Raw genomic sequence first — 24966 nt, forward strand, 5'->3', positions numbered from 1 at the left:
CTAGCATAAAGTGTATCCAGAGCTACCAGCTCTTTCTGCAGAGTTCTTGGTCTCTACTACTCCCTCATGGTGGAGAGGGACCCACTGTAACTTCTGTTTTCAAGCAGTCAGCCCCCCCACCCAGGAGAGCAATGGCTGACCTGTCAGTGAGGGCCCCTCACTCTGCTCCTGAGAAAGATGGTGGGAAGGGAAAAACAGAGGACAGGCAAGTAGGACAGCATTTTTAAGAGTTGCACAGACACCCACGCCCAGCACATCTTCCTAGCAGAAACTAGGTAGGCAAACAGTAAACTATGGCTTGTCACTCTGTTAAGAAGAAAAAGCAGAATATAAAACAAGCAACAATGTGAGATAAAGCAGTTCCCAGGCAGAAAATGAGGGATAAAGTCCAGCTATGTGAAAAGCCAGCATTAGTTAAGGGACCTTAGTGTACCAGGAATGCTGCCCTGCCTGTCCGTGCAGTGTCAGGGACCCAGTTGGTCTACTGACAGTTGCCAGCTGTGTCCTCTTGTGTTGCTCAGGGGTCACCATGCTGCTGAAAAGCCCTGCTATATGGAAGGGATCCTGTCCTGGCCAGGCTTTGAAGAAATTTCAATGCTGAGCCCATTCTTCCCCCAGGAGACCTCCAGGCATCCAGGTTTCTTTCGTGAAAATTCTGATCCCAGACATGTTTTCAAAGGACAGATGGGCAATAAACTGGCCCCCAGGACACTCCCAGCCTTTTCCAGTTCGCTGCTGAAACTGGAGGTGATCCAAAATAACACAGAATAAAATCCATGGTAAAACATGCATGGTGAGGGAAATTCCCCATCTCCTCAACAATATTCCTGGCCTCTTAAGAGTCCCAAGGTGAGACAAGGGAAGAAGGCAGAGACAGGATCTTCTTCCTCTCTGACCTGGAAGTTCTCTGTCCTTGAATGGATCATCAATCTCTGTGCTCTTCGATCTGGCATCACTTTCACACACTGGGGTCTCATAGCTGAAAAAGGAGAACAGCAGATGCTAAACTATGTGATATAGCTTTAGTGTCATCAGCTGGTTGCTAAGGGCTTGTGTCTTATTTGCTTACTGCAGGGGAAGCCTATAAACCTGCAGAAGAAGTCTTATTCTCAAGCATCTGTCTGCTTATGGACAGCCAGTAATAGCAGCAGAAGTGGAGAGAGAAGGAAGAGCATATTCTGAAGTCTGGTACCAGCCACCAACCCAAACGCACAAACAGCACAAGGCCCTCTTCCAACTCTTGTGGGCACAGGGTGAGCTTTTTTACAAAGCTGCCCATGCTCTGCAGAATCACTGTGTCCAGCAGAGTTTAGGTCCCAAGTCCTACTGGCCTGGTTTTATAACTTGCCAGACCCACAATTTGTTTCCAAACTCCAAGTGTGAAAAGATTCCCCAAGTAGTTTTAAGGTACAGAGTAACTTAAAGAAAAAAAATCTATCACTGGCTTAAAACCTATCAACGCACAAGCAAGCAGTCTTCTAAATCTGTACTGGTCAGGATCCAAGTGGCTGCAGCATGGAAGCATAAAGCAGAGGATAATAAAGCCACTTGTCTTTTCACTACTCATGCCCCTGATCTGTACTTTGTACCCTGCTTCCTGCTACCACCCAAAAACTACCAGCCAGAGGAAAAAAAAAGCCTGCTTTGCATGAATACTTAACACAGAGGAAAGTAAGGGCAGTAGTTACTATGCACCAGCCCCTAAAGAGAGGGAGCTGCATACTAACATTCAACAGGGAACATCACGTATGGCATTGCTAGCTCTAAGGAAGGACTGCTGTAGAAGTAGGAACTCATCTGATATAGCAACAGTATTTTTTTATATCTCATTTGTCAGGCCTGTAGCTCTTACCGAGTGGAAGTACCAGGCAGGGGGCGTCCCGTGTCCACCAGGACACACCAGCAGTATCCAGTCGACTGGTGGCATTGCACTGGCTTGTAGAGCCCTCCAGGAGCACACTCGGGGATGACAATACCCTCGCGAGGGTTCTGCCTGGCCTCCTCCAGGGCACTCTGCCTTTCCTGGTCGCAGGAGTGAACTTTCTCTGGAAGATTAGAGGGAGGTTGGAGGGGGTGGAGAAAAAAGTCAAATCAAGATCACCTTCCTCAGCTCAGCAGGATATGGGCATCCTTCACATCTGGAGACCTTTGTGTCCACTTCCTTCTCAGCAAACATCAGTATGTCTACATCCCCAGGGACTTCTGGGTTGAGAGCTTCCTCCTACATTTTGCTGTGATACAAGAAGATTATGGAGTATAGACATTGACTGCTAAGTGCCTGGCAAGCCAGGAACGGCAGGAAAAACTATTCCCATTCAACCTGGGTTTGGGAACAGAGCTATCAGGTAACAATAAATTCACTATTACTGCAGCCACAGGGTAAGCATTTCCCAGATGATGTTTTTTCATACAGAGAGATCCTAAATTGTGACTTGTATTTTCCCATTAAACGAAGGAGGCAAACACCCTGCCCTGCCCCACCGTCTCTTTCTCCAGACTGCAACACACACTTGCCTCTCAATAGCATCTCTCCAACGTGATCCCAAAAGGAGCAGAAGGTTATGCTTTAACAGCACCTTATCCAGTGCAGAGAGCACCTGCATGTACCTCAGCTGGAAACCGAACAGGATATCCCATTCTACCCACGCTTCCATCACCTCTCCAGCACACTCCACCATTGTCCTCACTTGGGAAACGGAGGGCGCCCAATATTGCTTTCTACCAAGGGGTAGGTAGGACCCTGTCCCTCAATAACTTATTACACAGAAAAGGTTACTTACAAAGACATCACCAACCAGAGAACAGAGTGCACAGATGGCACGCACCAAAGAACAGAAAGAAGCCCAGAAATGGCTTCTGCAACCAGCCTAGCACCTTCGGCCCTAATGCTGCCTCTTCAACCACCACCTGCAGAGGAGTGACGGATGCACGGAGACGCGCCAGGCTGCTGCCTCTTATATGGACCAGCTGTTAAAGGGGGAAGAGATGCACCGAGTACCCGCAGGATATTAAGACCTATTTGGCTCAATAGCCAGAAGTTCTCAATTACAAGTCTTCAAACATTCTGGCCCTTTGAGGAGTAAGAAAATTATTTCAACTTTGGAAACCACTGAAGGTATCACAGAGAGAAAAAAAAAAGCATGCATGTAGAACAGAAAACAGTCAAGGTAGCTGATCATAGGATTTAAAACATGTCTAAGTCTAGGGTAAAAAAAAAAAAAAAGACAACAATATAACTCCTAACTTTTATCCTTAGGAGAGTGACAAAAAACAGAAGCAGGAACAGTTGCTCTCTCCTTCCCTAGCTTTCCTCTCCCTTGCAGTTTACTGTGTTTTTTCTTTTCTTTTTATAAGCAAGCCACAACAACTGAAATTCCTTGCCACAGCCAAGAATCCCCTCAAGCTTTCAATACATAAAATGCTTCAACACTGACAGGCAACGACACCACAGGTTCATCCCAAACCCACAGATGTTTGCATGGTCAGCCAGCAGACATGGCATGACCTCAGCATCCTGCCCCCAGGACAGGCTCAGCACACAACTAACACACGCTCACTGTTTCCGTGTATTTTGCCTGTCTGTAGCCCATCAGTTACGTCTTATATTTTGGTGATAAATTCTAGTGCAGAGAGTAATTTTTGTTCCGTATTTGGGAAACAGAAGGCATGCTGATTCCCAACTAGAATTCCTCAGCTTGGTAGCAGCAGGTACAACACAAAAAACTCCAGCAGGTCTGCACAGTGTCACCTAAGTACAGCATGCTTTGGGTACCAGGAGCGGTTTTACTGTTTTCTAATTGAACTGTAGCAGCTAAAGAGTCTCAGAGACCCAGAACGGTCTCCCTCTCCTCAGCATTTCAGATCACTGTTGAGGCTGCAAATGTGAAGGGCACCTGAACTTTGCCACACACAAATCCACACAACCGAAACACAGAATACAAACTTTTAAGTGTCGGCAAGTCTGACTCAAGCAGAGAGAAACTTGATCAGGAAGGAGCAGGAGGGGATAAAGTCAACAGAAACTGAAAGGGAGCTCAAGCCTCAGCTGATATTTAAGCTGACTTCACTTTGCTGACAGATTTCACATCTGAAAAAAAGGCCCCGTGACTGTTCCCAAGCTGTACGTGGACAGAGAAGTCATTGAGCAAGAGGCCTGCAGGCTCCTTAACAAACCGCTTACATCATGAGGGGCCCCCCGCTTGCCTGTGGTTTGCCGACAGCAATTCACACCTTGGCCCTCAGGTGAGGAGGATCATTCATGCAGCTTAGGGAAGCAAAAACAGGAGCAGAATTCTCTATCATCATTTTATATAATAAGCAAAAGAAAAAAGACTTCTGCTGAGGAGAACTACATTCCAGAAATTTTTTTATCTAAATCCCCAAAGCTTCCTGAGTGCATAAAGTCAAACCAAGATCGCTCAAGTCCTTTGAGTCTTGCAAAACTAGCACTGAAAAAGACTCTGAAAAACATAAAGTGTGGGGGGGTTGTGTCTCAGAACAAAAAAAATATGCCACTTTTATTGAAATCAAGGAAAAAAGGAAAGAATAAATGCATTTTAATGAGTATCTTATTTTACATACATTTGCAGTTAGGTATGCAAATTACACAGAATAAATGTGTATACTTATGCACACGTTTGTACTATGCCATAAAAAAATGGCAAAAAAATCCTCTGCACATATTAACAGAAATTTGTGGGAATTCAAGAGTCACAGCATTTACTACCAGAATACAGAACTAATTGGTAGTCACTCCTGTTTGAAGGGTGTTTAAAGGCTGAGTGAAACAAATCTTACAGGTTTTGTTCAGTTGACATCAAATAGATGTAATGATGCAAAATCTGCCATCATCACCTGTATTCAGCGGCCTGTCATTAGCGGTGATAGCAGTACAACTGAAATAGCAAGGAGATCAGATTTTTCCTCATTTCTAGCATATATCTAGAAGTAGCCACTATGAAAGTCTTATCTATTCCATTACATCCTGAAGAACATGAACCAGACATACTGGGGCAAACCAAAGGCCCAACTTGTCCGCTTCATCTCCAGCCGTGGCCAAAAGCAGAAGCTTAGAGGAGAATAGAGGAACAGGACGAGCATATACTACTTTCCCCCATGTGCTTCATGTCTCAACCAGTTGTGGATCAGAAGGTTGCAGAGACAGACATGGAGTTTGTCTTTAGTGAGTAGCAATGGTTTTCCCTTCCACCAGTTTGCCATGTCTGTCCTTATAAATTTTTATTGACTATGACATCCTGCAGCTAGTTCTGTGGCTTGACTACATGTTGCATGTGGAACACAGCACATCCTTTGGTTTGATCTAAACCTGGCTCCAACTAGTTTTGTTTGCTGACCCTAGTTCTTCTGACGGATGAAACAGCGAACAGTTTGCAGTCTCCCTCCCTACCTCTCACTGCTTTACAGATTCCTACTTTGTCTTTTACATGCTGAGGAGTCCCAGCTGACCCAATTCTTTCTCTGAACCCTTTCCAGATCCACTATACCTTCCCTGAGGTAGAGGGGATCAGAGCAGCAAACACGACACTAAATGGAGGCTGCAACAACAGCCTAGTGGAAAGTTCCTTCAGTGACATCTGTCTACTAAGCAGAAGAAAGTATTAACTAGCACTAGCCCCTGGAGAGGCTCTTTCCTCCAGGCTACCCCTCTAACAGCACTTAATTCCCTGAAAAAATAAACATGAATATTAACAGTTGGGGTATATTTCAACAGCCAGCAAAATCAGCTGGGAAATCCATACCATCAGCTTCCCTAGTATAGGACTTGGCATGAACTGCATACACTGTCACCGTGAAAGACCGTCTTGCAGGTAATGAAGGGACCATCAAATGCTATCCCAGCTCCAGGACACTGAAGTCAGCCTGTTCCAGTCAGACTGCTTACTGGAAACTTTGCTGTTGTTGCCAAGGCCAGGTTTATGGAGGATAGTGAAAGCCTATGGCCAAGCTAGAAGGTTTAATTCCAGCTATGAAATTAAGCTGTCATCTTAGAAAGAAGCACATATTTATTAAATGTGCAGGGTACTTAAAAGCCTAGTCCCTGTTTGAGTTAATGGGGGTTGCAGGCACGGAAAGGTAAAGAAAAAAAGTTTTCCTTCTTTCCCTATATTAAACATTTAGAGAGAGAACATTTAAGACACCAAGTCAGTGGGACACAAACAGCCTTCCCAGGACCAACAATAATATTACACACGCTCTTTTTTTTTTTTTTTTAAAGGCACTGTCACATTCCCATTTTCTGCCATCTCTGCTTTGACTTAAGACAACCATCAGCAAAGCAGCTGAGTAACACTTGCCAGCTTGCTGTTGCTGGGGAGCGAAACCTTCAGGAGACAGCAAATCTAGATTACAACAAATCCAATAACAGCAAAAACCAAAAAAAAGAGACAGGAAATGCATGCACACACAAAGAAGAGAATCACTGACAGAAATATCCATTTTACCTTAACTGCTCAGCTCTAAAATGCTAATTGTTTGTTCCTTCTTACTCCTGACTGCTTCTAACGCTCCCTAAAATTTTTTAAAAGTAGTGTGTCTGTCGCCATGAGCTATTGCAGGAAAACAGGGCTTGGACATCTGCAGTTGTACATTATTTATGCAGCAATTTTCCCCTAGTAATAGCCTTCTGAGAAATACATGGTCAGATTCATATAAAGGTCTCTCATTCCTGGTCCCTTAAGTACACACATTAAAACATACATCTAGTGCCTGCACAACAAAAATAAAAATGACGGATGAGGTAAGGGACTCATCTGACTGTCTAATAAACTAGATGGTTATTAAGGAGATAGGGTGTTTGTTTACCTTACAAAGCTGAGCAGAGAGGGTGTCTAGCAGCATCTAACCAAAGGCTTGTGCTTAACAGTTCTGATGCTCAGCTTGCAGGGCTGGATGCAGCCAAAGTGCTGCTCTGGGGATAAGGCATCCGCCCCCAGCTGCTCTCCTGACACGTAACAGCTCTCATTGCTATCAGAGCCAAAGGACCAAGCATCAATCACCAGGGCTGAGAGAATGCTGTGGATGATAGGGGTGGGACATAAGGAAGATCTGCCATCCAACCACTGCAGATTATTTTTTTTTTAATATTGCTCTTCTGCATCCAATTTTTTTCTCATTAAAAGGAGAGAGAGACCATGACACCAAGCCCAACCACCCTGGAGAAATCCCTACAGCCTTGAGAGACCAGGAGTCCTTCTTCCAAACCAGGCAAAAGAGAGGGTCTAAACTCCCTCTGTGCTTCTGCCCAGCCCATACGAACCTATGTGAGTAGCCTAACCCCAGAGCTACAGGCTACGGACAGGCAGAGCAGATTTCCTTCTCTTTCTCTCTTTTTTTTAACCAGAAATTCTGTCTGGACAAGGGAAACTTTTCCCATGGAGTTCCCACAAAAAGCTTCAGTTTTAATGAACAAGCATTCATCAGAAGGGGAGGAAAAAGTCTTTTACTGAAGGATTCTTGACCAATCTTCATTGTTAGCGCTGCAACAGGGACCTGACTTCAAAATACCATTTAAAAAAAAAAAAATCAAACACATGCCTCTCCCAAATTCTTTTTTGTTCAACTTCCAGCTTTCCCCTCCAAGAGGAACTAGTGCAGCACAGAACGAAAGGCAGCCGTAGGGATAGTGCCAAGTTCCTACTGACATCCTGTGTCAACCCAAAAGTAAGGACTAAGTGTCTTTGTGCTTCAGTTTTCTCCTCAGTGAGAGAAACTGTTTGCCTGTCTCCTAGGCAAGCTTCATTCAAACAGGGTTGATTTCTCATTTTTATTTAGCCTGTCTTTACACTGCTCTGGCAGAGAAGAGGAGCCTTGAACTGGTTATTTTATCACAGCATGTACACCAGCTTAAAGGTGTTTTTACATCGCATAAGGGAGCTCTAATGTGAACAGGACCCAGGTCTGCTCCGGGAGAACAGGTGCCTTACTCAGTACAGAGCTTAAAAAAAGCTGTGGGCAGAAAGCGCAGCCTCATTCCACAGAGAAAGTTTGGCAACTGGTTATATCAGCAGCCCAAATCTGCATCCCTTCCACCTCAGAGAGGAAAGAAAATTTGAAAAGCCTTGGGTACGCAGATGCACAAGGGCTGGCAGGACTAGCAAAGCAATGTGGTGAATAGGCACTAGCTGCCTGTCCCCCGAGCAGGGCTGTGGGTGGAGGGAGAGAAACAACCCTTTCTGTGTTTACTAGGAGCACAATAACAGCTGAGCAAATAAGGCTCATGGGGATAGCATAAATCTCTCTGCGCCTCTGTTAGTCATCAGCACTGCTACCTGCTCCACCCTGTTCTGTCTGGGACCGTGGTCCTTCCAGGGTATTCTGGCTAATGTAAAGGTAAAGAGAAAAAACAAACCTTGCAGGTGCTCCAACACTGTACCAGTTGAGCAGTCCATGCTTTACCTTGGTACTTACTCAATTTCATTTCTCAAGGCATAGGCTACAGAGGAAGCAGAGGTTACTACACGTTCCAGTGCTGAACAAGTACAATGCAAAGGTTTAACAGGTGGCTTATAATCTTTAAAAATACATTGTTCCAAGTGGCTCATTAAACTTCAGCTATCCAGGAACACATCCTTCCCCTGCCATTTTCCTTCTGCTCCAAGCTGCACTGCTCTCCAACCAGCATGACGTGATGAGAAGCCTATTCAATAACTACCCTCTAGCTTGAAATAAGAGGGAAAGGCTGAAGGAAGCACTGTCCTAGGGATTAGGGTGAACTTGCTGAGGGACTTTTTGATGCACAACCTGTGGGCACTGGGTGCTGCCCAACTAGGAAAGGAGTCTGTTCCACAGGGTTTCCAAACCGCACAGGAATAAAGCTCCACACCTGCACATCTTGAAGCCTGCCAGCTGAAAGCTACCTGTCCCTGCAATTCTAACTCAACTGTCTTTCAGGCAGGGCTTGGATTCTTTCTACCACTCCATCTCTCAAGCAGTCACACAGTCCTAGAGCTGTAGCCAGACTAGCTGAAGGATGGCAGAAAGAGAACAATTTTATTTTATTTTTTTATGGCTACAGTATATCATCCTGTCAAAAAAGTGCAAATATTCAGACATTCATACACAATGCATTAGATAGAGCTCTGATTAAATTCTGGTTCATTAGAGTATATTATAAGCTGTAGCATTCTTGTAAGCAAACAAGGAAAATGTAGACTACATAGAATTACTATGAGATAGTTGCCTAACACTGCAGGTTAAGAAAAGCATACTCCAAGAGGAGAGGTCTCAAAAGTTCTTTGTGAAACAGCTCTTCAGTATTGAAAGTGATCACGAGACGTGTCTTGCATCAAATTAAATGACCAATTTGGCTAGCAGAACATAGCATCCAATTTACACACTGAAATTCAGGAAAGAATTCAAAGTCATCTTGATAAATGGTTTTAAACCAGTGTGATCACAACTTACAAGTACAAACCATAACAACCAGCAAGGAGAAATCCAGTGCATGGAGAGGAAATTACTGGCGAGACAGCAAGGCTTGGAAAAAAACTGGTCAGGAGCTTAGGTAGACCACAAAAAGGTCTGCAACTTCGTGACACTGCAAACAACAAAAAAAATCAAAACAGGTCAGTCTAGCTGTGGGATGTAGTGACAGGGGCCTCACATAAGAAAGAGGCACTAAGGACTGGTAAGCCTTTAAATCAGCCCTGTGTCCAGCTCTGGGCACTGCACTTTGAGGGAGAGGTGGACCGTTTGGCAAGAGTGCAGGAGAGAGCAAAGGCAACAGGCAGAGGTCTAGGAAACTTGATCTATGAGAAAAGGCTGAAAGAATTCCATTTGTTTAGTCTAGGGATGACATTCAGTCTTCTGAGACATAAAAGCTGTTATATAAAAAAAGATGGTCATAGATCTTTTTTTTTTTTTCTTCCCCATGGGTAGTTCAAGTAGCAGTCAGTTTGCTTGGAAAAAAGAGGTTTAGGTTTGACATAAAAAAGCCCTGGTGATTAACTGTTCAGTCACTGGAAGATGCAGTGGGATCCCTGTCACTGCATTAGGAACAGGTTACACACATCAGAGCTGCTGTTAACTGGATATGACCCTGAGTTAAAATGGGGAGGGAAAAATCTCTATGTGACCTCTTCAGGTCTTTTTCACTGTCCTCACACAGACCGAGAAGCTCCAGCAGATCCCAGATGACTGAAGCATCCTCTTTGCAAACACAGCCTAAAGCCTTAAAGATATTTGATCCGGTTTAAGTTTCCAGATATTTTGGTCTGATCTTGCTAATGCACCTGGCTTCCATATTCTGTATGACAGCTGTAGCTGTGCAGTACCTTCACAATGACAACAGTTTCTGCAGTCTGAGCAGAGAGTGTTCGGCACCAAAACGCAGCCCTCTTCAGCTCTTTATATCAGGACGGTTCCCCAGCAGAAGAACAGCTTTCAGCCTTAGACACCGCCCTTATGATTTTGAAAGGAAGCTACCCAGAGTCTGTGTTTTTTCTTCCCTAACTTCTCTTTTCCATTTCACATAGTTTCTAAGCACTATTAGCTTGTGGCATACCCAGCTTTGAGATAAGCCACCTGTCTTTGAACACATTCATTCATTTTCCCTATACCCCTTTCTCGCTGCACTCTTTCCACACTGAGGAATGCTATTCAATAAAACGAGAAGCCATAGGTGTTTCCACTGGAGCCTTAACATTATTGGGAAACTATTTTCACTTCCACACCTGTTTTTAATACTGCTTGGAACAACTAGCACAGCAATTGTTGGAGAACTTGCCTACCTCTGCTGGCTGGAGTATACAGGCACACTATTTTTACAGTATTGTGTGTAGTTATAGGACACCAAATAGAAAGCTTTTGAAAACTGTCACACACAGGTAAAGTATTTCAGACTGGTCTTCCTAACTACAATAACATTTTTTTTTATGCTACTGCTGGTGAGTAAAAGGAGGGGAAGAGAGACGGGTTTACAGTGTGATGAGTCTTTTCATGTAATGACAGATCGGCTTTTTCCTGTAGTATTTAGCACTTTACGAGGAGACAGAGGGAATTGCCTCTAACAGGAGTGCTAGCACTCACTCTTGGACATTTAGCTTGAGTCAGCTGTCGCTGGGCAAAACGTTCAGGCTTTGGAAGTTTAATGACATAACATACGGGATTGAGACATGAGCCATGGGACAGAGAAACTTCTCCCACTTCACCAGTGCCATGTGATGGGAGGTAGCCCTCTTCCACACTCTGGGTTGAAAGGCAAGGGAAAGACTACAGACTGATACTATAGCTATGGTTAGTGCTCCCAGTAGGATTTCTCTGAATTGTAGCCTTACACAGACAACAGTCTCCAGCTGAGGAACCCCATGCATTCTGGGGATCCCAGTTCCAGAGAGAACCTGCAGCTTTGTGCTATCGGAGCCTATTCAATGAGCCTAAGATCAGGTGGGAGACTGATGACATCAGCAGGATCACAGACCTCCCTACATTGTAACTGGTGAAACCAGAGAAAAGCCATTCCATGCATCCAGAGTGAGGGTAGCCAGTTTAACACATCTTCCTCCCTCACGTGTTCCAGGAGATTGAATGCTGCCTTAAACATACTCCCATCTCTTTGCCTGGCTCTGAAGGTGGGATCTCTGCCCAGCCTTCTTTCCCGACTCTTCAGAGACAACCCTTGGGACCCTCTACCAAGAGGTCTTTCCATTTCCATTTCAACACCCTGAAAAAGCATGCAGTTAAGTCACCCTTGAACCGTACCACAAAGTGTCTTACTAGTTCCCATTGACCACTTTCTTATTTTGGTGGTCTGGCAAAATGCAAAAGTGAGATGACCACGAAGAGAAAGAAAACATGAGGATGGCACCTTTTACTCATGCTCCCCTCCCCAAATATACACAGGACTCTTACAGCTTACAGGTCTGTTGACATCAGTTTGAAATTAAACACAGTCAACATACAAGGAGGTTGTAGCGAAGGGGGCATCGGTCTCTTCTCCCAAGTAAGAAGTGATAGGACAAGAGGAAATGGCCTCAAGTTGTGACAGAGAAGGTCTAGATTGGATATTAGGAAAAATTTTTTCACGAAAAGGGCTGTCAAGCACTGGAACACACTGCCCAGGGCAGTGGCTGAGTCACCATCCCTGGGGTATGTAAAAGACATGTACATGTGGTGCTTAGGGACATGGTTTAGTAGTGGACTTAGCAGGGTTATGGTTGGACTCAATGATCTTAAGGATCTTTTCCAACCTAAATGATTCCAGGATTCTATGACATTTTCCTTAAATGTCCCATGATGCTGCCCTACAAGCCCTACTGATATTCCTGCAGGACCTCACACATTTCCCTTCTTATCTACTCGCTCCATCTCTAAGACCCACCAAAGTGGAGAACCTCTTCACCCTAAGCCAGGCACCAGAAGAAGGAAGCCTTCTGGGAGGGGTAGGGTTTTCCAGCAGTTCTGGAATGCAGCTCTGCTCCCTCACAGCCCTGTGCTGTACTAGGTGATGTCCATGGTCTCCTTGGACAATGCGGGGGCAGCAGACACTCTTAGGGATAGACTGATCTGTGTACCACTGAACCCTTTTTTTCTCTTCAGTTGTCTCCTTGAAAATCACTTGCAAGCCCCACCAAGGCTTTTGGTTTCAGGAGAAAACCAGAGGGAATCTAGGAGTGCAGGTCAAGCTGTTACTTTGAAATGGCTCCTCCTTATTTGTGGCACCTTAGAAATGTTATAATCTCTCTTGTGAACTTGACAGGAACATTTCAAGAGAGGCAGCAATGTGAGTCAATATGTGTAGTCTATCTGCAGGCATCAACATATGTTCAAATGGATGTCTGAAGTACAGACCCACATACAAGCCTGTGCAGAATACTGTTACACACAGCAAGGAGCACTCTGCTGCTAAGGAATTACTTCAGCAAATCAATGCAATCCTTCCAATATGAACCAGCTTCTGCTAAAAAGCAAAATAAACTCTTTAAAGTTGACCTCTCTACTTTCTGTTTGTCTCTGTATGTCCAGGTAATGTCTGGTGCTGGAGCTTATTTCCCGTCCCCTCAAAATCCTCAGTGGTTTTAAATGCAGGACTGGGGTTTTTTTTTTCCCCCCTTTCACCCCAGCTTCTTATATCTTTGCCCCTCTCCTACTGCTCCCTGTTCACTTGCCTTAACTGGCAGCTGTAGAGTAGCAGTTATGACTCTATGTCTAGAGTAACTTTTTTTTCTTTTAGGGGGATGGGGGGCGGGGAGTGACTGAATTCTTTGGGAATGATTTATCACACAGCACTCAGGGGGAGCTTCATTTATTTGCCTAGCTGCATATGGTTTAACACCTATGGTTGCATGCCGATTATTATACAATGTTATTTTTCCCACTTGTATACTTTGCACCTTTTCATAGAGCAGATTAACTGGTCCCCAATGGCATGTTATTTATGACTTTGTTTGCTGACTGTCTGGGAAGGGTCCTGGTCCTAGATTCTTCCATTCTCCCTGCTTCTACTCTCCCCTACATAACTCCCTTCTTTACCACACCTGTCACACTGAGACTGTGGGAGAATCACGCTTGGGCATCACATATCTCGTAGCTTCTCAAAACTTCCAGGAGGGAGAAAGAGACAGAGGACTCCAAAGCAGCAGTCAAGACAGGAAGGGGTAGTTGAACCACAGATGGAGCCAGAGGGAAAGGAGGAATAGAAAGTAAGGGACAAACATCACATTTTGGCTTGCAAGGATGCAGGAACTCAAAGAGCATAGAGATTTGCTGTGAAAATGTAATGGAATTAGTAAGTTTTCATATCCTACTCAACAGGGGCTTCTCTTGAGATTGCTTCATTTGGTATCAAGCCAGAACCTAAATTAAAATGAATTCAAAACCAAACCAAAACAAACCCTCACAAAAAGAAGGGGTGGGACTAATACAAAGATCTGAAAATAAATAGTTCTGGCAGGTGGGACAGTAAAGTGACAGATTTTAGCCCAATAGTTTTGACAGGTCAGAGGAGCACTGTGTTAGGAGGCACTGACTCAAGATGCAGGACAAGAGCCAAGGAGGACACATTAATAGAGTATAGTAGAAAAAACAAGAGCTGTCTGATTCATTTGTTCCCTCCCATGAACTCTTGTTCTTGACATCATCACTGACACTTTTTTCCTCTTCAGCTCTGGGGAAGTTCAAAAGCCGCTACTCCCAGCATTAAGATGTCATTCCCAGGCTCCAAAATTCTCCAGTTCCAATGCCACTGTAACATCTTATTCAGATGTCGCTAAAGCACAATTGTGCCTGACTACCTCCCCTTCTCAACCTGCTTTCCTGCTAAAGTGGGATCAAATTTTGCTTCCATCCATCTCCTCCACTTGGTGTCCTGACTAATGCTAACCAGCCACAGATTTTGGGGAAAAGCCTACAATGCTGTAATAGACATTAACACAACTGGCATGGAGAGACAGCCAGCCAGTTTGTAACTAACACAACTAGTTTAGGAGTAGCAGAAAGTAGGAGAAAAGCAGCAGGAGAAGCAAAAGCCCATGGTTTCACATGTCTTTAAATAACAAGGTGGGGAGGGCTGTGCACCAAGAGTAGGACAAGACAGGTAAGGAAGGAGTAAGGCTGAGAAGACGGGATAAAGACAGGTGAGAAACTGCTCTCATTCAAAGCACTGCTTTGCTCTTCAAGAGCCTCATCTGAATCTAACCGAAGCTCCCTGGTCTCTGCACTGTTCCACGTTTCCAAGACACAAGGAAATTTGCTCCAACTCCAACTAACTATACATTCAACACAAATAGGTGCACTGTCTCCCTACTCTGGAAAATAATATAGGCGTTCAAGCTCCTTGGGGTTAGTCCTCACTGCTAAAAAAGAAAGTCCTAATAAATCAAACTTTTGTCTAACCTTGGCTATTTTTGTTGTATCCCACCAAGATTGCCATATTCCTTTTTAAGGGCAAATCAGCAGGCCCTGCCCTGTTATATGTTGGTTGGTCTCACCTGACAATCTGACTCAGGAGGAATTACACTGATTCTCAATATAGGTCACTTAAAAGCAGACTCCTTGTTAATGCATAAGATCCTAGAAAGACTCCATATGGCCAAGGCAACATACCATAAGTACATTTTTCCCTAGGAGCAATCACTATCCCTGATCCTTAAGAAAGGCATGTAGCAAAATGGTATCACTTCCTTGGTGAGTACGAGAAAGAGGGAGCTATCCTGGGGTGCCATGTGTTGGTTTTTTTTTTTTCTGCAAGTGGGAAAAAAAACTTAAGAAAGGAACACAGACAAATGAGAGAACTCAGGTTGGGGTAGTACACTTGATAGAATCACATCCAACCTCACTGTGCAGATCTCTGGAGACAAACTGCACTCAAGAGTACACAGACTCCCTTTGGGGTGGATGGCAAGGTGTGCTTCTGCTTCTTGCAAAAGTATGTACAGACCTGCAGCTTTCAAGCTGTTCCCCCCTTTGAGAAGCCCTAAAGTTTAGGCTCTGAATGCGTTCAATTAACAAAAAGAAATGTGAATACCACCATTCTTGTTTTCAAAGCTCATATACAGTTATACTGTCTGCTAAGAGCTCCTGACAGCAGAAAGATCTATCACTGGAAAGCTGTCATATGAGATACCTGCATGATGCTTGTGTGCCAAAGCTGAACAGAGTAGGCCACACGGAGCTGGCCCCCACTCAATAAGCAAGATTTTGAAATAAACAGCTATAGGGTTTTTTCTTTTTTTTTTAACTAGGCACACACAAACCTGTCTTCAGCTGCTAACCTTAATATATTACTCATTCTTCCTTTCAAATAACGTCATGTTCAAAACCCAAGTGACTGCAGAATATTTACTTGAGGCTGCTACTGCTAGTTTCTCTACAGCTGTTTATTTTTCCATGCATGAGCTCATTACATCACTCTGTGGTTTTCTTAAAGGTTGTCAGGGTAAGCTGGATACAGGCTGGAGTCTCTTGCTAACTAAAACCAAATCATTAAGTAGCACAAATGGATTTGGAGATAACCCAACTCTGGAAATGAGGAACGACCATGGATTCCTCAGTGGAGATGGGGTGCTCCTAAACTGGCAATCATTAAATTTATTTTCTGGAAGCAGGATACATTATCAAGTGTTTTCCTAGATTAAGAACTGTAAAAGAATAATCATTTGGACTGTTCCAGGCTGGAATGGGTTGGAGGAATGAGGTAGGAAAGCAGGAGGATGAAACAGTAGAAGTAGAATGAAAAGACAGTTCCCATCCATGCTGATTAGAGAATGGCCATTGCAAAGATCCCGTCTGTATTGCCTCCTGCTCTGGCAGTGTTAAAAATAAATGACACAGAGGGTAGTGCTAAATAACAGGCTTAGTTTGGGGTATCCATGTGTGTGCACAGGTGGGTCTGCAGGTTTGGGGAAGGAGAAAATCAACTCAAAACAAACATAAAAAATGTTTTTGTCATTTTGCCACAGCAAGCAAAATATTGTGTTGATCTGGATCTTTCACTTGCCCCAAAAAGAAAAACTGACTTTTGAGCTTTTAGGATTCATAAAGGCAGAAGACTTAGTTTGTAAGTGTAGGAAAACAATAACTTTTCTGCTACTCAACAGTCCAGATGTTACAGCATGTTCATATGCTGGTTCCTGCCTCTGGCTGAGAAGATTTGAACCTGGATCTGACCCTGCTGAGAGAGAGATCTAGTTGTCATTTCATTCTTTAAGGCAGGCTGGGGTAACAGCACTAGGAATCCCTCCTAGCAATGCTGTTTTACTTCGCAAAGAAAAATTCACTGGCAAAACATCTGGAGACATACAGATTCTCAGTCATGTGCTCTAATCACCATGCTAGAGTCATTCTGCTTTTCCTGATCCCTAGTTTAATTAGTATTTACGCATGCAAAAAACATCAAATGCTACAAGAGAGAGGACTCTTTCAGAAGAATCTCTTCTATTTGTCAACACTAAATGGAAGGTAGAACACTCAGATTTCAAATGCAGGTCTTAAGAGATACAGGCTACGTATGCAACATGGGGTGTCACCAGCTCAGCAATGCTCAGCTACGTGGTTCGCTTCGTAGTCTAACTTTGAGCAGAGACAATGATAGCAAATTACAGAGCCTATTTGCCTCCATATAGCAATTCTTAAATTCTTCTCATGGTTGATATAGTGATGTGCTAGCTTTCCAAGATGTCTAATGTCAGTGCTAATTAAGAGCAGCACACGTCCTCCAACAGTAGTATCTACTGGACCCCTCTTCCCTGCAAAGGACAGAGCTATATAACCACCACAGGTAGGACAGAGATCAGGGTTGTTTCAGCATACAAACTCTAAGGAATAGGGCAGGCTTTCAAGGACTCAAGACTAATGAAAAAGAACAGAAATAAAAAAAAAAAAAGAGTTAAGCTGGATATTACAAAAAGAAAATCTTGAGATTGAGTTCAGATAGCAAGGCAGCTTCTTCCTGTGGGAGGAAGTGAAATCTTTATTGCCTAAGGCATTACACTACACTAGAAAATGCTGCTCTTCATACAGTACAAACATTTACTAGCCCTAAGGCAGTAGATTAGATGACCTACTATGTCTTTTCTCACCTCTAATTTCAGTGATCCCATTAAATTACTGCAAGAGGATACCAGGTTGTATGTGCTTCAAGGCAGTAAGCGCAAGCTCAGAGAGACAATATAGCCAAGCAAATACCAAACCCAAAAATCCAATCCTGCACTAGTAAAACTTACCTTAAACCTTTAAAAATAAATGAAAAATCAGAAGTGTGCTGAGCTTTAATATTTCAAGCTGACAAGGGCCAAAAGCAATTAAAAACATCATATAATTTTGCATGCCCATCTCATGACAGCTGTTTCATCATCTTCAGCCAAGACAGACTTGAAGACATTTGATGGACCTGATTCTAAATTATAATTATTCTCCCCAGCTCTTTGTTGTTCAATCCCACCTACCCTACAGTGCCTTTTAACATATATGACAAGAGATGAAAGGAATTAAAGATACCAAACAAGGGGACTAGGCTTCACTGGCTGAAAGAAACAGACTCGGGTAGCCCACACCTAATATCAGCTTAACCATAGCCCTATTTTGATGAGGTAGCATTTCTTGATATCAATAATTTTGTGTAAAAAAACAGAGATGGCTGTGTATTTGTGTGGTCTAATGTGGAAATTTGGGGCTAAAAATTGGCAATCCAGTCTCTTACTGACATCCTACAGCAAATGACTGTCTGTCAGGGCAACCAGTAAGGCTGAGTCAGATAACCCACATATCTCCTTTTAGCTTGCTGTAGAAACCACCTCTTATGGAACTCTTGAATTTTCCAGATCATTTATTTTCAATTTCTAGCATGCACCCACAATAATCTTGTTTGAATAACAGAAATTACATCAGAACCAACTTAAAAAAAATGGACAACAGTAAACTCACAAAAGGAACTCTTCCATGAAGAAAACTCCAGTTTACATTAGACGGCTTTCTGAGGAAACACTTGAACAAACCAATTACCTTTACAACATGAAAGCCAGCCTACTTTGGCTCTGTCGTGCCAAGAAAAGGTGGGAAACAGACTCTCAAGTAAAAGACCCTCCCACTCCCAAGTCCCTTTGTAGCCTTCTAGAACCCAAATCTAGAAACTCTTAATTCTATCACAGCTACCAGGTTTGCTGCATTAGAAAGTTGGTCTCACAGATAGGTAGGACCTATTACATAGGATTTTAATATTAAACTGTCACCTTCAATTGCGCTGTGAGTTGCTGGTTGCCCCAGCAGCTCACAAAACATAAGCTGCATTTGCTCTCCCACGGACAACATCCTTAAAGAAGAATGCTGATACTCCCTACATCATCTGAAGCTATCACAGTTTATCTGTTCTGGGGACTGGAGTTATTCCCAACAGCTGCTCTAATCGTACATTGTCTCATAAAATTTATGCAATAGTAGAAGCTCCTATTTAAACCTTAAACCCATGGCTTAAGGCAATTTTCTTCTTTTGATATTCCCTTTACCTTCTTCCTTTCTCCCACTTCAGTGGGAAACCATTCCTTACCAAGAATCCCTAACTTTCCACTTCAGATTCTTTCAGTTGCTTGTGATTTCAGTGACTCCACACAGTTTCACCCTTATCTCCAATCTTAAGTTTTACATCCTAACTTCACATCCTCCTCTTCCTATTCACGTTCATGATCTTTTTTTATGCTTGGGTCTTCCCCCATCCACTCTATCACCCAAAAAAAATACTCTCAACATTTACTTAGGCACAGACATAAGTAACCTACTTTTAGTTGTGAAATAAATCAATCCTTTCTCTATCAAAAAATATCCCCTGCAGAGAAGAGTCTTGCTAGAAATTGCTAGAAAAGAAGCCCCTTCTCTGTATTTTCTCAACTGCTTAGACCAAAACCACAGCCCAGATCTCAGAGCCAAATACATCAGTTTGTACATCCATGAAAGACTGCTGAACAGCAAACAGTATAAAGATGACAGCCAGTTGGGGTGCATTATCAGATGAAGAATTTAGAGGTTCCCCAGTTATGGTTTGGGGAAACAGAATCCCCTCATCACACATCAACTGTGGCCTTCTGAACACAAAAGAAGGATGCTATCTGTAATTATTTTATAGCCTGCACTTCAAGTCCTGCAACACTGCAAAGCAGCAGGATAGCTACAACAAAAAAAGAAAGAACAAGAACAGACTGTAGCCTAGTTAAAAGAAACCCCCCTTTTTTTTTTCTTTAGAGCATTACCTGAATTCCTTATACTGGAGCTGTTCAGTTTGGAATCTTTGATGACCAAGTGCTTAATCCAAAGGGTGGGTGCTGTGATTTCTGAAAAAGAAAAAAATAACTGCCTTAAACTACAGCAACTAGTGAATACACATGGTTATTACTCATGAGGACAAGATGTTTGCTACAATCATGCCTTAACTGATCCATCATCTTTGTAGAGATTGGCTCATCCCCTGCTGAGGTCTTCCACCTCTTATGAACCACTATTTCTAAATATTCCACAAGGTTATTTCATTATCTTCCTATTCCAGAGAATATCCTTTTTTCCTCCACTTCCCAACTTCTCAAGTGTAAAGCCTTTCTCCTCAAGACTTAGAGATCTCGAAGGTTGTTGTGTGCTATAGTATATGTTGGTTTCCACTAAAATATGTATGAAATCCAGATTAAAAGTCAATCCAGACCTTAAATATTGCTTTAACAGCCCAAGAAGAGCTGATCACAGTCAGTTCCCTACTACAAGCAACAACAAAATCCAAAACAAATAGCCAGAGAAATGAAGATATTTCTGGAAAGACTTGAAAGAAAGTCTGTTAAAGAAATAAGTTCTGGTTAAAAAAAATCACTACAACCAAGACATCCAAACAAATTAGTGGGGAAAAAAATGCTTAGAGCACCTTCTCTGAGGAGTTACAATCACCTTGAAAACACAGCAGAACCTGCCCTAAGCCACAGAAACAACACATCAGCATTTGATTAGAAATGAGCAAAGCAGTATTCAATATCACATTCTAGAGCTCCTAAAGTATGAGTTCTGAAAATGTCACTTTCTGAAAAATTTTCAGTTTTCACAAGAGCATGCTTTAAATACTAGATCCTGGAGTTTGTCTTAGGTTCCTCTAAGAAGTTTTTATAAGAGTTTTCCTGCTCCCTTGTTGACATTTATATGGATCTGCACAGCAAGGGAGAAACTGGCTGACTACAGGAGCAACAGATTATAAGAGCATAAAGGAAAAATGAAAGGGAATTTTTCCTTCCTGAATGTTTTCAGCTACACCGATTGTAGGCACTATTGTAATCATGTTCAGGGCATTTTTTTATATGGAAATATGGGTTGATGGCTGATATTCCAGCAATAGTAAAAGTTTGCTTAACAAAGATTGCCTTATCTGCAATTTCACTACACTATTTTATCATCACTAAGTCATGATGTGCTCCTAACAAATACATATACCTATAGAATTTGGGCCTTTTGGGGGGGAGAACATCATCAAATTAAACACCGGGTGAGAGGTAGGAAGGGAAGAAGCACAAAAGTAGAAAGAGTCCATAAACCAAATGCATAGAATCATAGAATGGTTTGAGTTGGAAGGGACCTTAAAGCTCATCTAGTTCTAACCCCCAAAGTGCTGGATCCAGACTCCTGAATCTGGGATGAAATTTAGCTCTGGCTCTGCACTGTATGAACTGTGTATGTCTACAGCTGACAAAAGGAGGGACAACCAAAGTCAACTGATGTCGAAGAATGGGTCAGGGTCCTTAGAGACACAATGGTGCATATCTAAGTGAGGTTGAAAGGTGCAGAAAAGGGAATTGTGGGAAAGAGGAGAGAGGAAAAGGAAACTAATCCTTTGGGATCTACCATAAAAATGTATTTTCCATCCAGTAAACTTGGACATTGTTTGGAATACAGGTAAGCAACATAGACTCCTCTGAACAACAGTGGAAAGAGTAGATTCCCACTGAGTTAGGGAAAGTTTACCAAAGAGAGAAGATGTTTAAAGAGGTTACTCTTTAGGAAATGAATACAACTTGCACACTGAAACTAAATAGATGGTGGATGCAAAGAAAACAGAGCCTAGACGTGCAGGAGGAAATAAAACTTTCTGTAATTTAAAGCTCTAGCCAAGATCATTAATAAAATACTGTTCTGCAGAGGAGAATCACTATAAACATCACCAAGATCTGCACTGTAATGAAGTGAAATAATTTTTAAAGAGATGGCTGCTTCATGATTCAAACCTTGGACAGGAGTTTAAGTTATCTGATCTACATTATCTCTGGCACTGCTCTGTTATGCCCTCAGGGAGGATTGGTAGAGAGTGGGAGGGGAAGTTACTATGCCTGAAATTAGAATTTTCATTATCCTCTAATGTAGGTGAAAACATGAGAAAGGTCAACCTTACTCTTGGAGATGTTGAGGTTCAAAGGGTATCGCACATTTCAGGGGCAGCTGAGTGTATTTAATGCCCTTTGAAAAAAGTCAGCCCCTTGTGGATTGAAGGTAGGCACCCAAAAACAGAGCATGAAAAAAATTCCACTTTTTAATTGTCCATTCATGTTGCTATCAGCTCCACCCTGGTTGCCTGACTTTGAATACACAGGTTTTCAGGAGCCCAGCAGATCTCAAACCCACTGAAATTGAATGAGATTTGGGCTTTAACTCCTTTGAACATCTATGAAGAGTCCAGACCTGACAGGTGAATGGATAACTGTTTTGCCCTTGTCATCTGACATTTGTGTCAGACACCAAGTACAAGCCGTTCCTCAGGAATACCTACCCAAGACACTGGGAGAGTATTCTAGTGAAGTATCATGACATGTTTGCTCACATAGAATCAAGGGATTGTTCAGGGTGACATGCTGAGGTGCCTAGTCCAACCTTTTGCTCCAGACAGGGTCAGCTATAAGAACAGACCAGGTTGCTCACAGTTTTATCCAACTGGCTCAGAAAAGGAGTACAGAATATCACATCTCTAGGCAATCTGTTCCACTGCCTTATTGCTCTCCTGGTAGCTAAGTTTTTCCTTATATCCCATCCAACCATTTTGTTTCAATTTATGACTGTTATCTCTCATCATGCATTACTGTGAAAAGCCTGGCTCCGTCTTCTTGACAAACCTCCCTGTAGGTATTGGAAAGCTGCTATTAAGTCACCTTTAAGTCTTCTCCCACCTGCATGCTTTTTACACTCTTCCTGATGTACCCACTTTAAGCCACTGTCGGAGAAGTACACTCAAAGGTGGTCGATATACAACCTTTTGGTCAGACCCAGAATGGAGTTTCTTATGCTTATCGCTACAACCACCACTGAAATCTAGTTAGTCCTATTTTACTAACAGGGATGACAAAAATAGAGAGTGACAAACTTCGCGGAGGTTATTCGTTGATGCATAGCTCGATTAACCTGCCTGTCATAATCTCTTCTCCCAAGTCATAAGGGACACTGCTAATACAACAGGAAGCCATTGCATTAGTCATTCTCTCTAGAACTCTAGGAGATAAGGTACTGCATAATATATTGCAAGAATTGTGAGAGGCAATCTTTCATCATACAGTCCAAGCCCATTTATTAGACTTGATTTCTCCTACAAATCAAAGCAAAGGTTTCTGATTGAAAATGTTTTTCAGAGAAGATAGGACAAGATTTTTTCAGACTCTGCCTCTCACCAGAAGGACCAGAAAAGGTCTTTTCACTACGCTATTTCATTTCTCAAGAACTTTGCTCAGTTCTATTTGAATAACCAAAATGCTGAATCTCTCCTAGAAAGAGCTTCTGAACAGGCTGTATTAACCAGATCAGCTCTCTCCTGCATTTTACCAATGCATTCTTCCCTTTGAATATCTGTGGGCACCCTCTCAGGGGAAAACTTGAAGGCCAGAAGCATGCTGTGATTACAAACAGCAATTCAATACATCAGCTTGCTGCCAGGAGGAACTTTTTGATATAAAAAGAGTTAGTCAGCATGGCTTCAGTCTCCTCTGTTTATTTGAGAATGCTTTTTGCTCTGAGGGCTTTGCTTTGTTTCTTAAAGTTCACAAGAAGATTCTTACAAACCTATGATCACTAAATGGAAGCAACAGGACTACAGCATCTTGCTATTAAATAAGCTTATTTTAGCAACAAAAAAACCCCACCCCATCACCTGTTTTTACAACAAGGCAGGAGGTATCAACAGCACCACCTATTCTTGTTCAGTAGCGTCCATTTCTGCCTTCAGTCCAGTTTTAAAAAAGTGTCAAGTACAGCAGTTCAGTATGAAAATGCATAGGCTTTCCCCTCACTGCCTTAAGGTCCACAGTTTCAGGTGGGCCACAGAGTGGTTCGGACTTTAGCCTATAGCTTGACTGTAACAGTTGTGAGTTTAAATCTGTAGAAAACATGCACTACTTCTAAGTAATATGCAAGATCTAAGCAGCTGCTAACAGGCCCAATTCACTACCTGAGGACCACTATCCCCACTGGTATTTATGTTTGTATGTATAAAAGGTTTGAACCCTCTGCGATGACAGCAATTTCATCCATGTTTCAAGGCTTCCAGTGGACTAAAATCCAATATTCCCTCTCCAAAATAATACAATTGCAAGATTAGCCCATTTGAGAAGGAAACTGCCTTGGTGGGCCATGAATTAAGTGGGCCCAGGACACTTTCTTCATTTGCTTAAATAGTATGTACGTCAATGAAAGTAATTGCTAAATAAAGAAACCTCCGAGCAATTTTCTTCCAAGTCAACATTCACAAGCTGTGGTTTAGCACTACCCTCCCTTTCATGAAGCTGTAATGCCTTGCAGAGGTTATGAAACTCCCAGCATTAGTATCACAAGGGTGCAGAGAGCGAGTAGGTAAGGACAGTCTAAAGGAAGTTGTCACTTCTGACTCAATGCCCATTTTTTTTGCCATGACACCTTTTCCTCCAAGGTTACCCCAGGAATCTGGTCAACTGGTGTTATTTTTGGATTCCAGGGAAAAGAGGAGGATGTAAAAGGATTAGGGAAAATGCCTGAGGTCCCAAGGGCACTGTGAAATTTGGATGACTTATGAGATTCACTAGCTTTTCTGCTTTGCAGGATAAAGCAAGCATTTGAGCCATAAATCCTAGGGAAGAAAGAGAGGGAAGTAGCTTTTTTGTTATTATTGTGGGTTTTTTAAGGGATGCTCTTACCTTCTCCATCAAAAACAGGCTGGGTTTCCATGGTAGGCGTTGGCTTCGAACCATCATCTGAATTGAGGGTTAAAAAGAATCGAAAAGAAACTACCATTATTGAGGTAAATACTATCTACTCTCCAGTACTGTTGAATGATTGGGATTTGTACATGGCCCGGCCAAGTCCAGAAGAGAGAGAAGACAGACAGAATGAAAACAAATTATTCAGAGTTTACACTAATAGCAAGAACATTTTACATAGCAAGCATGCATCAAGCACTATCCTTACACTTAAAAGAAGCCTCCCTTCCTCCCCTCTCCCTCCATAGACCATTAGTGTGCATCACCTGGTAGTCTCCCCTTGTTG

At 42.7% G+C, this 24966-nt stretch overlaps 1 protein-coding gene across 7 annotated transcripts in view; it reads right to left on the reverse strand.

The window, feature by feature from the left end:
• SMOC1 (SPARC related modular calcium binding 1) overlaps positions 1-24966 on the reverse strand; it is a 134861-nt gene that overhangs the window by 24396 nt on the left and 85499 nt on the right. For 4 of the 7 annotated variants that reach the window (XM_054828484.1, XM_054828483.1, XM_054828481.1 and 1 more), the window contains exons 6-9: positions 24618-24707; positions 19695-19775; positions 1853-2045; positions 897-979 (exon numbers count right to left, since the gene is read on the reverse strand). In XM_054828484.1, coding sequence (XP_054684459.1) covers positions 897-979; positions 1853-2045; positions 19695-19775; positions 24618-24707 — 447 coding nt within the window. The remainder of the gene's footprint in view (positions 1-896; positions 980-1852; positions 2046-19694; positions 19776-24617; positions 24708-24966) is intronic. The other 3 variants (XM_054828482.1, XM_054828485.1, XM_054828486.1) reach the window with 2 other exon arrangements.

This window comes from Grus americana, chromosome 5, assembly GCF_028858705.1.
Source record: "Grus americana isolate bGruAme1 chromosome 5, bGruAme1.mat, whole genome shotgun sequence".
Classification (NCBI taxonomy): domain Eukaryota; kingdom Metazoa; phylum Chordata; class Aves; order Gruiformes; family Gruidae; genus Grus; species Grus americana.